The sequence below is a fragment of the Podarcis bocagei genome (genome assembly GCF_964188305.1).
Source record: "Podarcis bocagei genome assembly, chromosome: 17".
NCBI lineage: Eukaryota > Metazoa > Chordata > Lepidosauria > Squamata > Lacertidae > Podarcis > Podarcis bocagei.
In genome coordinates this window covers 15,160,271-15,175,555 of record NC_138143.1, presented here as the reverse complement: position 1 = coordinate 15,175,555, position 15,285 = coordinate 15,160,271, and the positions used below count along the sequence as shown (strand labels likewise).

At 45.4% G+C, this 15,285-nt stretch overlaps 1 protein-coding gene across 2 annotated transcripts in view; it reads left to right on the top strand.

Annotated features, from left to right (window-relative positions):
• FOCAD (focadhesin) overlaps positions 1-15,285 on the top strand; it is a 142,374-nt gene that overhangs the window by 77,841 nt on the left and 49,248 nt on the right. For both annotated transcript variants that reach the window (XM_081176061.1, XM_081176062.1), the window contains exons 18-21: positions 1,147-1,230; positions 2,462-2,606; positions 5,703-5,891; positions 8,181-8,302. In XM_081176061.1, coding sequence (XP_081032187.1) covers positions 1,147-1,230; positions 2,462-2,606; positions 5,703-5,891; positions 8,181-8,302 — 540 coding nt within the window. The remainder of the gene's footprint in view (positions 1-1,146; positions 1,231-2,461; positions 2,607-5,702; positions 5,892-8,180; positions 8,303-15,285) is intronic.

Genomic DNA, 15,285 nt, shown 5'->3' with positions numbered 1-15,285 from the left:
TTTTATTGGCTGCAGGGGCGGAGGAAGGGGGTGCGGTGGGGGTGGGTCAACCATGTGTCACCACTGAGGGAGGTGACAAAATGCCAGGCGGCACTCTCCGCGGGGCCTGCAGCATGCCTGAGTCACGCGTCTCTCCTGGGAGTGACGTGGTGGTTTGGGTGCCCACAGGCTCCGGGCTGCCCCAAATGGTCTCTCCGCTGCCTCCCCCTAGCTGAGTGGGAGGAGGCAGGCAGACTCCTTGGAGGCCCCGCGGGCTGCTGGCCCCGCCCCTGGGCGCACGGCGCGCGCTCCACCCCAGACGCCCAATCGGCTTGCTCTGCTGCTGATTGGCTGCTTCAGTTTAAGCAAGTGTGCTGGTCCTGGGGGGAAGGTTACCGTGAGGCGAGGTCCAGGACCTGGGTCGAGGGTCTGTAGTCTGTACTCCACGGGCGAGGCGGGGTCCAAAGCGAGGAGCCGGGCAAGGATGGGAACTCTGGAGGAACAGGTCTGGGTGCTGGCTGAAACAGCTCTTCAACGACGTTGCTCCCGCAACCTGGGACTGGGCTGACTGGCCTTTATCTTCTCTGAGGCCAGAGGCGGTCCCGGCCCCCAGGAGACCCGCCTCTCCTGGCCTTAAGGCAAGCACTCCTCCTGGGAGAAACCAGTTCCCTCTGCCTCTCTGCCCTGAGCCTCTGCAGCTCAGGAGAAGCTGGAGAAGCGGCTTTGGCCGCAATAAAACTTGAAAACTTGAACTTGGAGAAGCTGGAGGGTTACTGGACCCAGGGGGAGACTCACCTTCCCCTGACAGGGCTGGGAGAGGCGCACCTGTAGGTGATGTGTCCTAAATCTGCTCCGGAGCCAGAGTGGGTTCACCTGGTGCCTGCTCCTGAGGATCCGGCACAGGTGCAGGCGCTTCAGATGCAAGGCCCTGCCCCAGCTCAGCCGGCCCTGGAGGCGGGGACTCCTGTGCAGGCCGGGATTCCTCCGGTTCAGCCTCGGATTCCCAGGCCATCACAGCAAGGAGTTTCAGGTTCGATCCCCGTAAAGGACAGCTGCATATTCCTGCATTGCTGGTGGTTGGGCTAGATTATCCTCAGGGTCCCTTCCGACTCTCTGACCTCGTACCACAGGGATATATGATGTGATCGTAACTTCTTTCATCTCCAGGATCCACTCGTAGCCACATCGGCGTACAAATCTCTCTCTGAATTTAGCTCAGAAGAACACATCATTCTCCATCTTCCTGAACAGGTACACGTCCCTCCCTCCCTTCAAACGTAGAGGAGAAGTGATTATTTGTCAGAAATGCAAAGAAAGGCTGTGGAGAGATAGGCTCATATTTCCATGCATGGTGGAGTTGCACGTTGGTCTACACCAGGCATGTCCAACAGATAGATTGCGATCTGCTGGTAGATCACGGGGTGTTCCTGGTAGATCTCTGGCCCCTCAGCGATCTCCTCCCCCCCCAAAAAAAAAAACCCCTCAGCAACAACTTTGGCTTCCAAAAAAAGCTCAATAACTTTGGTCCATCCAACAATAATGGGTAAATCACTGCCAGTTTGTTTATACCGTGAGTAGATCACAGTCTATTGGGAGTTGGACGTCCCTGATCTACACCTTTGGGGAAAGGTGTTTCGCATGTTTTCCAAAATTACGCAGCAATCCTTTTCTTGCCTTGTTATCCTCAGACTCGAATTTAAACAATAATGCAGAGATTTAGTATTTTTCCTGTTCTAAGCAGCCCAATTAACAATAGCCCGATACTGGAAACAACCTATAGAAATCCCCATTTAAATCTGGTTAAATAATATTTGGAATGTGGCTCTTATCGGAATGCCTTGCAGAAGGGCAATTAAAGACATTTCAAGGATAGACACTTTTGACGAGACTGGGCTTATTTTCTTTTCCTTTATAAACGAGACGAAAGATACTTTTATTCCACCCACAACACAAGAATCTCTGTGGAGAGGATACTTGAATTGACAATGTGTAAATAAACATATTGTTTGTCTACTGTGTATTCCATAGGAAACCTAATACAGTCGTACCTTGGTTTTCAGACAGCTTAGTTCTCAAACGTTTTAGCTCCCAAACACCGCAAACTCAGAAGTGAGTGTTCCGATTTGTGAACTATTTTTGGAAGCCGAACGTCCGACACAGCTTCCGATTGGCTGCAGGAGCTTGCTGCAGCCAATCAGAAACAGCGTTTTGGTTTTTGAATGTTTTGGAGGTCGAACGGACTTCCAGAACAGATTCCACTCTGCCTGGTATCCTGTAACTTTGCTTCTCGCAGGGAGGGAACCGCCAGAAGACTCTCGGAGCTGGACCTCAGTGTCTGGGCTGAATGATGGGGGTGGAGACGCTCCTTCAGGTCCTTCCTTTCATAAAGAAAAGAAAACATGTATTTGTTTAATTGATGTCTTGCCCTTGCTTGGACTCTTAACTAATGTTCGCCTGCCCCATTGCTTCCTTGCTCACACAGGCAAGACCAGAATTGCCCCAACCAGAAGAGGTGGATATCAATGAAGAGGAGGAAGAGGAAGAGGAAGAGAAAGAGGTGGATCTCTCTGTTCCTGGTGCCTCCTATATCAAATTGTTGATGCTCACGCCTCCTCCTGTTCTACCAGGTATAATGCATGCAGAAACAAACAGATTTCTGGCCAGACCTTTGTATAACATTGCTTCCCTTCTGAGGAGTTCCTTAAAATTGCTGCTAAGTGATGAGAAGCAGGTGCCAGACATACAAATAAAATACGATTGTCATTGTTCCATACAGAACAATTAAATTGAAAAAAATCTACACCAGACATTCAAAAACCAACAAGCCTGCTATCCCAGCTATCCCAGCCCGGTTAGCCCCCTAAAAACTCTGATACCCCATGATTAAATACAATATACTCCCATAGAGACTACTGTAAAGGTAAAGGTAAAGGGACCCCTGACCATTAGGTCCACTTGTGGCCGACTCTGGGGTTGTGGTGCTCATCTCGCTTTATTGGCCGAGGGAGCCGGCGTACAGCTTCCGGGTCATGTGGCCAGCATGACTAAGCCGCTTCTGGCGAACCAGAGCAGTGCACAGAAACGCCGTTTACCTTCCCGCCGGAGTGGTACCTATTTATCTACTTGCACTTTGATGTGCTTTCGAACTGCTAGGTTGGCAGGAGCAGGGACCGAGCAACGGGAGCTCACCCCGTTGTGGGGATTCGAACCACTGACCTTCTGATCGGCAAGTCTTAGGCTCTGTGGTTTAACCCACAGCGCCACCCGTTACTACCTTACACTGCGTTTAAAACCAAAATCGCATTTGAATAGAAACTGTTTCTCAGACAGCTAGTCCTAGTCTTTATAACCCTGTACCTTCTTCCAGAAGGCAGAAGCTGAAAGAGATCATTTCCGGGGTAAGCAGTCATCTTTGATCTCTGACGTTGGTGGCAAATGGCTGGAGATGGTGGAGCTTACCTTTGCAGATGCATCTAATGGACCAAAACAAAATGGTAGCATGATAGACCTCGGTCTGCTCCAGTGAGCTGGTTCTTAAGCTGTTTTCCTGTAAATGGCCAAAGCTGGATGTTACAAACTGTAACCAGCCAATGCATTCCTTCTGACATTTGCAGGTGTGCTTATATTCCTTTACCAGGCTGTGACATTTTTATACAGCTAATGAGTTAGCCTCAAAGAATGAAAGCAGAATACATAAAATTTAACGAACCCGGGCAAAAGTCTTCAAGAATATATGCTATATCGTGCTGAAAGCTGGTTGGAATGTTTGGGAGAGGAAGCCAAGGACTTTTCTCTTTAAATTATGCAGAAGTGTAAGCTAACAAAATCTCTTTTGAGGTGTTAAGCTGCGCAAATTGCCCAGCTTGTGTAGCTGATGCAGGCAAAAAGATGACAATGCAAGATTCACGTACTGTGTAGACAAAAATGGCAAAATTTGTAAACAAGCTATCCTGCAACACAAACCTACGCTTTGTTCTCTGGTTGTGTTAAATAATTTTTTGTCTCTTTAGTGGATCCTGCAGTATATTTGTAGGAGAGTTTCCCTATTTTCCTGTTAAATATTGAAGCCATTTTCATTATACTTCCTGCTGGCTATTATATACTCATATTTAAAGAAATGTAAAGGGGGGAAACTGAGAACATATTGGTGGGCGAGAGGGAGAAAAGATGAGGAAGGACTGGGGATAAAAATCGAAAAGTGTTCCAGAGTCTGTTAATTGATTCTGCGACACTTTCTGGTTTCCCCGAGTAAGCATGTGAATGCTCTTTTATTCCATGTTTGCTGCAATTTAGCAGAAAACCCAGTGCTGTATTTGGTACAGGAAAAACCTGCATCAAAGCCACAGGGCTAATTTGAAACAGTTGCTATAAGCTCCCCTTTCGAGGAGAGCGGGGAGCAACAACTTTTCATTGTATAGTAAAAAGCGCTAAGCGGCCTGTTAAACCGACCAAGCGTTGCCAAACTTTGGCAATTCATGATAGCGAAAGAGTAAACCTGCTGTGGGCTCTCTCACTAATTATCTGCGCTACTACATTTTGCTTTCTGAAGTGTCTTGGCATGTTGAGAATTCTTTACAACTGTAGCAATGAACTCAGAGAGCGTTTTTTTAAAATATTAAAAACAACCTTTATTATACATCTGTTTACATTAATTTACATATAATTTAGACAATACACACAGTTCACATCACAACACCAACACACCCTAAACACTAACTTCCGATTATTCTCTTTGTGCTGTTTTATACTTTGTTGAACTATACACATTTCATTCTTCTTATTTTACTTTCTCATTTAGCATCAGTAAACTTTTGTTCTATACATTCTCAGTATTCCAAGATTCGTTCTAGTCTCGGAGAGCGTTTTAAGGTATGTGATCAATGTTACCTATCATATTTACAGGGATGCGGGTGGCGCTGTGGGTTAAACCACAGAGCCTAGGACTTGGCGATCAGAAGGTTGGTGGTTCGAATCCCCGCGACGGGGTGAGCTCCCGTTGCTTGGTCCCTGCTCCTGCCAACCTAGCAGTTCGAAAGCACGTCAAAGTGCAAGTAGATAAATAGGTACCGCTCCAGCAGGAAGGTAAACGGCATTTCCGTGCGCTGCTCTGGTTCGCCAGAAGCGGCTTAGTCATGCTGGCCACATGACCCAGAAGCTGTACTCCGGCTCCCTCGGCCAATAAAGCGAGATGAGCGCCGCAACCCCAGAGTCAGCCATGACTGGACCTAATGGTCGGGGTCCCTTTACCTATCATATTTGCTGAGTATCGGTCACCATTTTTGGATGGTTTTGTTTGTAAGTGGCAAGAATCCTCATGGAGGTGCTGGCAAGGCTGCTGTGTTGGCCAAGGAAAAGGTTGCTCTTGCTCCCGTTGTTCCATACCTGTGGCCAAACAAAGAGTGCATTGACCAGCATAGAAAGCAGCTTTGGCTGTTTGTTTTTCCTTCCAAGTTCGAACATCTGACACCATTTATTGAAGGTTTCCCGAGGTGACGTTTTGAGCGGGAGGCGAGCGTGGAACTGCAAAGGCTTCCCCGGGAGTTACAGAAACCGTGACCTTGGAGCTGTCAGCTGAATATGGAGTTACCAGTTATGTCAGCACAACATTCCTGGATAATGGCCGTGGTTCTACGTTGGTTGGGTGGTTCTGGTTTCCTCAGTCAATCACCTTTTGTTTTCTTTATGTCTGCCCCGTTCTCTCCCCTTTTCACCCTCCCCTCAAGCGTTTGAAGAGTTCGCAGCATCGCTCGTGAAACAGGAGATGGCCAGCATGCCTCGTGGAATATACCATTCTGCCTTGAGAGGCGGTGCTGTCCGGTCGGACCAAGGGAAGACGGTGTCGGGCGTGCCAAGCTTCATGCTGAAAATGTACGAGAGAAACAAGCAGCCTGGACTGAAGCCTGGCCTCGCAGGTGAGATTTCTCTGGAGAGAGATGAGAGACCTTCATGTCGTAGTAGAACATCTCGGAATGGGTGAATGACATGTCTTCTGGGTTTTTTAACATGCCGACCCAATACCAAAGTGTCCTCAGGGCAGCTCGTAAAATGAAAGCAGCAATTAAAAAAGAAACACAATAAAATGTGTGCTGGAATAGCTGTAAGGATGCACAATTAAAATAGCTCCTAAGAGCCAAAGTGAGATTAAAAAGAGCAAAGAGTGGAGGACCGAAGAACAGAACTGAGAATAATTGTTAAAAGAAAACTACAGCAAGATTTAAAAACATGGACAAAAGGAGATATATGCCCAATGTCATAAAGATATAGAAGTACAGAAGTACAGTGGTACCTCGGGTTACATACGCTTCAGGCTACATATGCTTCAGGTTACAGACTTCGCTAACCCAGAAATATTACCTTGGGTTAAGAACTTTGCTTCAGGATGAGAACAGAAATTGCACCGCGGTGGCAGCGGGAGGCCCCATTAGCTTAAGTGGTACCTCAGGTTAAGAACAGTTTCAGGTTAAGAACGGACCTCTGGATCTCCAGAGGTACCACTGTAGCTGATTGTCGTGCCTTTGTGGAGAAAAGTATCAGGGGCATTTGGACAAAGATCTCCAAAATTGATTTCAGGGTCCAGATCCATGGGAAAAGGCAATCCTTCACGTATTGGTATCTTCACCATCATTTCTATACTGCTTTATATTTTAAAGAACAAATCTCAAAGTGGTTTAAAACACATGAAAATGTCAAACAAAACAATCCAGAATCAGACAAATTCTAGCTTCAAAAAAAATCCAAGTGATGTTTTGCTTTCCCCAGTCGAGTTGCCATCCAGAGACAGGCTCCACATGGTCACAATTAGGCCCACGCCAGTCGCAAAACGCACCTGGCTAATTTCTAACATTTTTTTAAAGCAACACTTTCACATACAAACCAGCAATGAACCCCATTTCACTGTGTTCACTCTTAAGTTATCCACCTCTTAATTCCATCATTCCTTTTTAACATCCGCACCTCGGAATAAATTTGGCAGGTTCAAGAATCATGCATTTATAGCCTGAATGGAATTGAATGGAATTAAGGACCTCAGTAATGTTATTTTCACATCAGCCCCCCCCCCCAGCCTGTCTCTTACATACATATTTTTTTGCTGCTCAGGTGGCCACTGGCATCCAATCACAGCTGTCTGGTTATCTTAACACCCAGTGTTTAAGCGCCTGGCAACTATTGCAGGCAGCAAGTGCATGGGAGAACTTTCGACAGGGAAAGCCAACTTCTCAAACTCCCGCTACGTACCGCGGCCAGCTTAATTTCCATGTGCTGTAATTCCCTTCTGTGCAGCAAGGAGAGCCAGGCTACTGAATAAATGAGCCTAAGCTAAGCACCAAAGCTGTGAAGTTCTGGGGGAGCAGCTTACCCCTTGATACAAGCAAAGGGAGGAACGCAGGTCCTGCGGTTTCGTCTGCTTGAAAAGGCAACTCGGGGCTCACCTGAGACAGGGTCTAACCAGCACTTGCAGCAGCCCAGTGTAGAAGCCGACTTCTCCTGAGATAAACCAGAAGCTGCTTTTTCCTTTTCCGAGAATGAATTTTTGAATTTCTACAAAATTGCATTCTTTCTTTTTTTTTTCTTCCAAAAATTTTATTGGTTTTCACAATATTATAAACAAACAAACAAACACACAAGACAAACAAACAAACATAACAAACATAAATCATAGCCTTATTGAAAATTACAGTTATTAACTTTGTTAAGTGACTTCCTCGCTTCCCCTTCGTTGAATTTCATTGCATGTCCTTTTAACGGTTTTCCAAATCCCAATTTTTATGAAATTTAACTTAAACATTAACATCCTTAAATCTTCACCTTATATAATTAAACATATTAATTCATCACTTAACATAAATAAAATCCTAAGCCTATTAAGTATCTGCAAGCTATTCCCGGTTAACTTAACTTAACAAATTTAACTAAGTAATCATTAAATTTATTCCATTCTTCCTGATATTCCTCCTCCTCCTGGTCGCGGACTCTTCCGGTTAGGTCGGCTAGCTCCCAAAAATCCATCATCTTCACCTGCCATTCTTCTACTGTTGGTAATTCTGCTGCTCGTATTTTGTTAGCTAAAAAGTGGAAAACCCAAGAACCCAAGAATTACAAAATTGCATTCTTTCGATTCTCGAACCTCAGTATTCTCTGTTTTGCAGTCATATTAAAACACAACTGAATTGTTATAAGCCATCTGTAATATCTCCCTTTAGCCGGCATATTGCTGAGTTACGATCTCCCAATCCACGTGGGGAAGGATGGAAAGCCTATCAGCCGATTTCTAGCCAGTAGGGGACGCAGTTTCCACCAGATGTTGATTGCTCTCCTCCACGAGGTAAGCCCTGCAGTTTCCCTTCCACTTGTGTAGCCGTTCTGCTTTCTTCCATTCCCCCAACCTGAGTTTGCATTTGCCCTTTGCTCTAATTAGGAAATGGTAGCTGCAAGCTGTGTGTGGTGCTGTAATTTACTCTTAATTAAGTAAACTTGCTGCGAAGAACAATTAAGGAGAACAGGACGTATAAATACATCTAATAAAATGCTCTCTGCTCCGAAATGTTTTCTCCAAGGTTTGCCGGAGTAAATCAAGGCTGACGTTTTCCCTTCAACTCTGCCTAATCTGGTTACAGTCCTGTCAGATTTGGGCTTGTCTGAGAAACAATTAGGGGATTGGAACCTGGGGAGTGACCTCTACTTCCTTGTTACTGTAATAATAACGCAGCATATCTCTTAATTGTTCCCAGCACCCTGGGATATTGCATTAATGTAGCTGATTTTGTGTATTAAAGGTTTTGTAAACCAAAGCTTTAATCTCCTGTAGGAAATGTGAGGTGGGGTCAGGGGCAGAAGGAGGCAAGGAATTAGAAATGAACGTCCAATTAATCATTGCAGAATATAAGCGCAGCCTTGTTATCAAATATTTTCATTAAATAGAGCGTTTATAGCTCTTTCGGCCACTGATCTTCAGAAGCTGCAAACAGCAGGAACGCAGCCAGGAAAGAAACCTGTATGGGCGAGTGCAGATCGGGCGGCCTTTCTCTAAAAGTGCATTAAAGTGAATGTGGTTGCATTATAACATTATGGGCAGTGGCGTATTTTGGGTCACACACCATAGATAAAGATGAAGGGACACGGGTGGCGCTGTGGGTTAAACCACAGAGCCTAGAACTTGCCGATCAGAAGGTCGGTGGTTCGAATCCCTGCGACGGGGTGAGCTCCCGTTGCTCGGTTCCTGATCCTGCCAACCTAGCAGTTCGAAAGCACATCAAAGTGCAAGTAGATAAATAGGTACCACTCCGGCGGGAAGGTAAACACGTTTCTGTGCGCTGCTCTGGTTTGCCAGAAGCGGCTTAGTCATGCTGGCCACATGACCCGGAAGCTGTACGCCGGCTCCCTTGGCCAATAAAGCAAGATGAGCGCCGCAAACCCAGAGTCGGCCATGACTGGACCTAATGGTCAGGGGTCCCTTTACCTTTACCTTACCATAGTTAAAGGGGATGCGATCGTTTATATCTGTTCTGGCATTTGTGAGACATCCTCAGTGGCAAAACATGAATATTTCTTCTGTGTCATGGAGGGGCTCTTTCTGTGAAGGGTTGTATTGAAAGCTCAGTACAGTGGTACCTTGGTTCTTGAATTTAATCCGTCTCGAGAGTCTGTTCGATTCCCGGAACGGTTCGGAAACCAAGTCGCGGCTTCCGATTGGCTGCAGGAGCTTCCTGCATACAATCAGAAGCTGCGGAAGACATTTGGCTTCTGAAAAACATCCACAAACCAGAACACTCGCTTCCGGGTTTGCGGCATTTGGGAGCCAAGCCATTTGACTACCAAGGTACCACTGTATATCGAAACTGCCTTCAGGATGAAGCTATATTCCGGAAGCTAAGCAGCTCCAGTTCATTATTCCCTTGATGCCCAATTGCCTCTATCCATGTAATGGGTACTTTGAAAGGCAATTTAAAAATTATTGGAGACCGTTTGGGTGCATATGGAGCCTGAACCCAAGCTGAACCCAAGGGCAGAGCTCTCTGGAATGGACCCTAATGAATTATGGGTAGTACCCCTTAGACGGGGCTTCCTCAGCCTTGGCCCTCCAGATGTTTTGAGACTACAATTCCCATCAACCCTGACCACTGGTCCTGCTAGCTACGGATCATGGGAGTTGTAGGCAAAAAACATCTGGAGGGCCGAGATTCAGGAAGCCTGCCTTAGATGTTAGACGTCGCATGGCCGCTACTGAAAATAGGAGCCCCATGTCTTCATTGTCTTCTCTCTCGGCCAAAATGCACAATGTGGGGAATCTGGCCATTCCCTCACCATTGGCTGCTGCTTGTGGTGGTTGTGAAAGGTGCATTGCAAAGATGGTGAGAGGAAGGAGAAGAGAGTCGGGGCAACGACAGTCATACGTCTTCTGCAATGTCTAGCTCGAGCTCACCTCAGCCAGATTTCTTTAAAATACACTGGACGCTCAGGTTGCGAATGTGATCCGTGCGGGAGGCACATTCGCAACCCACAGCGCCGCATCTGCGCACGTGCAGGTCACGAGTTGGCGCTTCTGTGCATGCACAAAGCACGATTTAGTGCTTTTGTGCGAGCGCCAAAACCCAGAAGTAACCCGTTCCGGTACTTTCAGGTTCGGCACGGTGTGCAACCCGAAAACACGCAACCTGAAGCGTCTGTAACCCGAGGTATGACTGCAGTCCCGATACAAAACAGGATGTGTCCCTGTTCATATTTTGATATGGAGGACTGCACTGGTGGAAAGTATTTATGCACATCATGAGTTATGGTTGCTCTGGCCTTCTTTGATGTGCTCTGCAAAATGAGCATGGCTGTGCTGCAAGAGCCATGGACTCTCTGCCTGACCTTGTTGTTCTTCAGAGCCACCCTTGATTTTTGTCCCAAAGGCAGAAAGCTCACATGAAATGTGTAACCACCTTATAATGGAACGGGTTCTAAGCGCTGTGATTATTCCATGCACTTAAGAGCGCACATATGTGTTTCTTCACTCTCTGACCCTTCCTTCCTTCCTTGGTGTCATGGTTTATATTTATATTTCCTCTTGCTTTTCTCTGAGGTTCAGAAGACTTCAGAGAATTTATTATTATTATTAATAATGCAATCAGTGTTTCAAACACAGAACTGGAAAAGTTCCTTATTTCAAGAAAACACAGATAAGGCTTATTTTGCTTATTACAGCTGTTCTTTCCTGTGTTAATTAATTATTCCCACTTCTTGTTTTTGTTGGATTGGTATTTTGAAGTAGAGTATTTAAGCTGAATTCCAAATGCATGCAATTTTTTTTAAAAAAGCATTATATATATATATATATATATATATATATATATATATATATATATATATATATATGTGTGTGTGTGTGCGCGCGCGCGCGCGCTTCTTTTAAACACTTCAGTGCCCAAACCTCTTTGAAATGTAGATATAATATTGGGTTGGTATGGACATCAAATGATGTGCTTAATTCTAAAAATGCTTAATTTGAAACATACTTGGTGTGCGGAATATTATTCCTGACTTTGTATGTCTGTAGAATGTTAAACATTCCTAAGAAAAGAAAAGAAAACCTGGCTTAGCTAGTACATGCCATGCAGAAGAGCAAAATGTCTATAGGGATAATGAAAGGAATCCAAACATGTGGAGAAACAGAAATGCGCCGTTGGAACTCCGGAGCAATGTTTAATTTTGTTATACAAATCTCCTTGGGAAATATGTTCATGGTTATTGAGTATAAAAGTTTTCTTAAGCATCACAGAATCCAGCACAGCACCATTCCTACATCCAGGCAGCCTTGAAGTCAGCATCTCCCAAATTCCTAAACAGCACCTTGTCCTGTGGAATTTAGCCCTCAACCAGGTTGCATTGGGGAGTGTCTGGCTCCAACACACAAATGAACAAGCTGACCATAGTTGCTGTCTTTGTATACGGCAGCCCAAATAATAATAATAATAATAATAATAATAATAATAATAGCAACAACAACAACAACAATAATTTATTGTTTATACCCTGGCCATCTGGCTGAGTTTCCCCAGCCACTCTGGGCAGCTCCCAACAGAATATTAAAAACACGACGAAACATTAAACATTAAAAACTTCCCTAAACAGGGCTGCCTTCAGATGTCTTCTAAAAGTCAGTTAGTTGTTTGTTTGTTTGACATCTGATGGAAGGGCGTTCCACAGGGCAGGCCCCACTACTGAGAAGGGCCTCTCCTTGGTTCCCTGTAACTTGGCTTTTCGCAGGGAGGGAACCGCCAGAAGGCCCTCGGCACTGGACCTCAGTGTCCAGGCTGAATGATGGGGGTGGAGACACTCCTTCAGGGATATTGGAATATTGTGAAGCTCCTTGACATCTGACTGGAGGCGGGTGCCACCACCAAGAAGGCCCTCTGCCTGGTTCCCTGTAACCTCACTTCTTGCAGTGAAGGAACCGCCAAAAGGCCCTCGGAGCTGGACGTCCGGGCTGAATGATGGGGGTGGAGACGCTCCTTCAGGTATACTGGGCCGAGGCTGTTTAGGGCTTTCAAAGTCAGCACCAACACTTTGAATTGTGCCTGGAAACGTACTGGGAGCCAATGCAGGTCTCTCAGGACCGGTGTTATATGGTCTTGGCGACCACTGCCAGTCACCAGTCTAGCTGCCGCATTCTGGATTAGTTGCAGTTTCCAGGTCACTTTCAAATGTAGCCCCACGGAGAGCGTGTTGCAGTAGTCCAAGCGGGAGATAACCAGAACTCTGGCGAGACAGTCTGTGGGCAGATAGGGTCTCATCCTGCGTACCAGATGGAGCTGGGATCTCTAGTTTCAGCTCCACGATGCTCAATGTGCAATGTGGGCTTTACTTACAAGCAACCCGTGCGCCAGGAGGCCCCACCCAATGAATACACTTCTCTCCCATCATTTTAGGGATGCTGGGGCCAAGTAATCATCTGAGCTGAACCAACGTGAATAAACAAGGGCGGAACAGAGAGCACATGCATATCCTCCAAAGTTTTGGGATGGGTACCAGCTTGGGTCAGTAACTGCTATGTTCCTCAGGAGAAGTCCCCTGGTTACGGTTTAATATCTGTCAACATGAATAGAGAAAGATATAGAGCATTTGCCACATTTTTTATGGTTTCCTATGAGAGAGATAAAGATGGTTTCAATAAACAGTGGTCTGTTTGAAGTTGTGTATTGTTCAAGTTCCTATAATGGTTGAAGAGAGACCAACCAGCTCATCTCTAACTCTCTCTGAAGTCACAGCGTGCTGTTTTATTGTTTGGTAAATAAGACCTGGCAGACCGTCTTTGAAAGGACATTCCAGTAGCATAGACATTTGGGTGAGCTATTCAAATTGGGGGTGTCTGGAAAGGATCTTAAAAAACACACCCACCCACCCAAAGAACGCTCTTAAGATTGGGCACTGCTGTCTGGACCAGATTAGGCAACAATTATCTTTAGGCATTTCAGCAGTTAGAAGTAGTCTCTGACTACTCCTCTTAAATGGACTACTTGGAAGAAGGTTGTTTACCATTGTGGGGTTTTGCCCTCAGAGTACCAATGAGGCTGCTCCAGACATAATATAATTTAGTATTATGAACAGAAGCTGTAATGAACCTATGGTTTGTTTTCTCTCCTCTCCCAGCATGTCCATGAAGGGACGTGCTGAAAGTTTCACGTCTATTTTAGGTTAACTTCAGTGTATCACGTTATCCAACCCTAGACACACACAAAATGTGGTTAATCTTAACTGTGGTTAGTGGAAACATGCCAAGTTCAAACCATAGTTTATGAAACTCTCTCGTGTTAAGGTTAAGTACGGTTTAGAGTTCGGATGATGACTAACTAAACTTCAGTTAATCTAAACCTCAGGTCCAAACTTCTGAGCTTTCCATAGCTGTGGCAAAAAAGAAGTAATGGGGAAAATTTGTGAGCTCTTGACTTATGAACGCTTGTTTCATGACGTGAAATGAAAGTTTAGCTGGTTTAGCATTATGTCTGAAAACGTTGTTCTTTGGGTTTTTCACAACGTTGTGTGAGCACTATGGTCAAATTCCATAGAGTACCTATATGTGCATTGCGTGATATGCTGTACCTCAGCCAGTCAATCACAGAACCATATGGATGGTTCATGAAGTTTGAGTCCTTCCTATTCTTGTTGAGATACCTCAATTGTAATTGATAGATGCCCTGTAAATGTTTCAAGAGGTCCTTCCTTCAATTCTCCTGCCTTAACCACCAAAATTCATCCAACCAAATGTCTAGATCAAAGCATAATAGAGCCGGCAAGATAAGAATGTTAACTTGCTCTGAATGGTGAAATTGTTTAGGAATTGTAAAAACATTGTTGTTGTTTAGTTGTTTAGTCGTGTCTGACTCTTCATGACAGCATGGACCAGAGCACGCCAGGCACTCCTGTCTTCCACTGCCTCCCGCAGTTTGGTCAAACTCACGCTGGTAGCTTCGAGAACACTGTCCCACCATCTCGTCCTCTGTTGTCCCCTTCTCCTTGTGCCCTCCATCTTTCCCAGCATCAGGGTCTTTTCCAGGGAGTCTTCTCTTCTCATGAGGTGACCAAAGTATTGGAGCCTCAGCTTCACGATCTGTCCTTCCAGTGAGCACTCAGGGCTGATTTCCTTAAGAATGGAAAGGTTTGATCTTCCTGCAGTCCATGGGACTCGCTGTAAAAACATAAAAAGTGTAAATATTATCAGACAGGATGATGGACAGCAGAGTGTTATAATTTGAAGTCCCAGGTTCTGGATAGGTTTATGGTTGTCCTGAGGTTCAATCTGACCTCCAGGAACACTTCCATCTGCCCCCCAGGCTCCCACCCCATGGCAATCCTCAGGATTCATCCTTCTTTGCTTTGTTAGCCAGTTTCTCTCTTGGGAGCTTATAAATGGACTTGAGTGCCTAGGGTAATAAAGGGAGGACTCTGGCAGAGAAGCTGTGTCTGCTCACACTTGCTAGGGGAGATGTAGTTAAAAGAGAAAAAACTGAGTCTCAGTTGGGGCTGCCATATTTCAAACAGTGAAAAATCCAGACACAATCCGGTTAAAGACTTGAGGAATGAGATTATCATCCCTCTTCTATTGTCCATTACGGGTCGCCCAGCCACTGCCCCAGTGTCCTTTCTCTTGGCAGATCAAGATGAGCAGGTGACAGCAAAGTTTGCCAGGTTTTTAGCTGGGGCAATCAGAATAAGACACACTATTTGACTATTGATTCAAAACCCTAAAATGTATTTTATATCATTGACTTTTTGATTTTTATTCTTTGTATATCGTTTTGTTGTTTTATTGCTATGGCCGACGGCCGA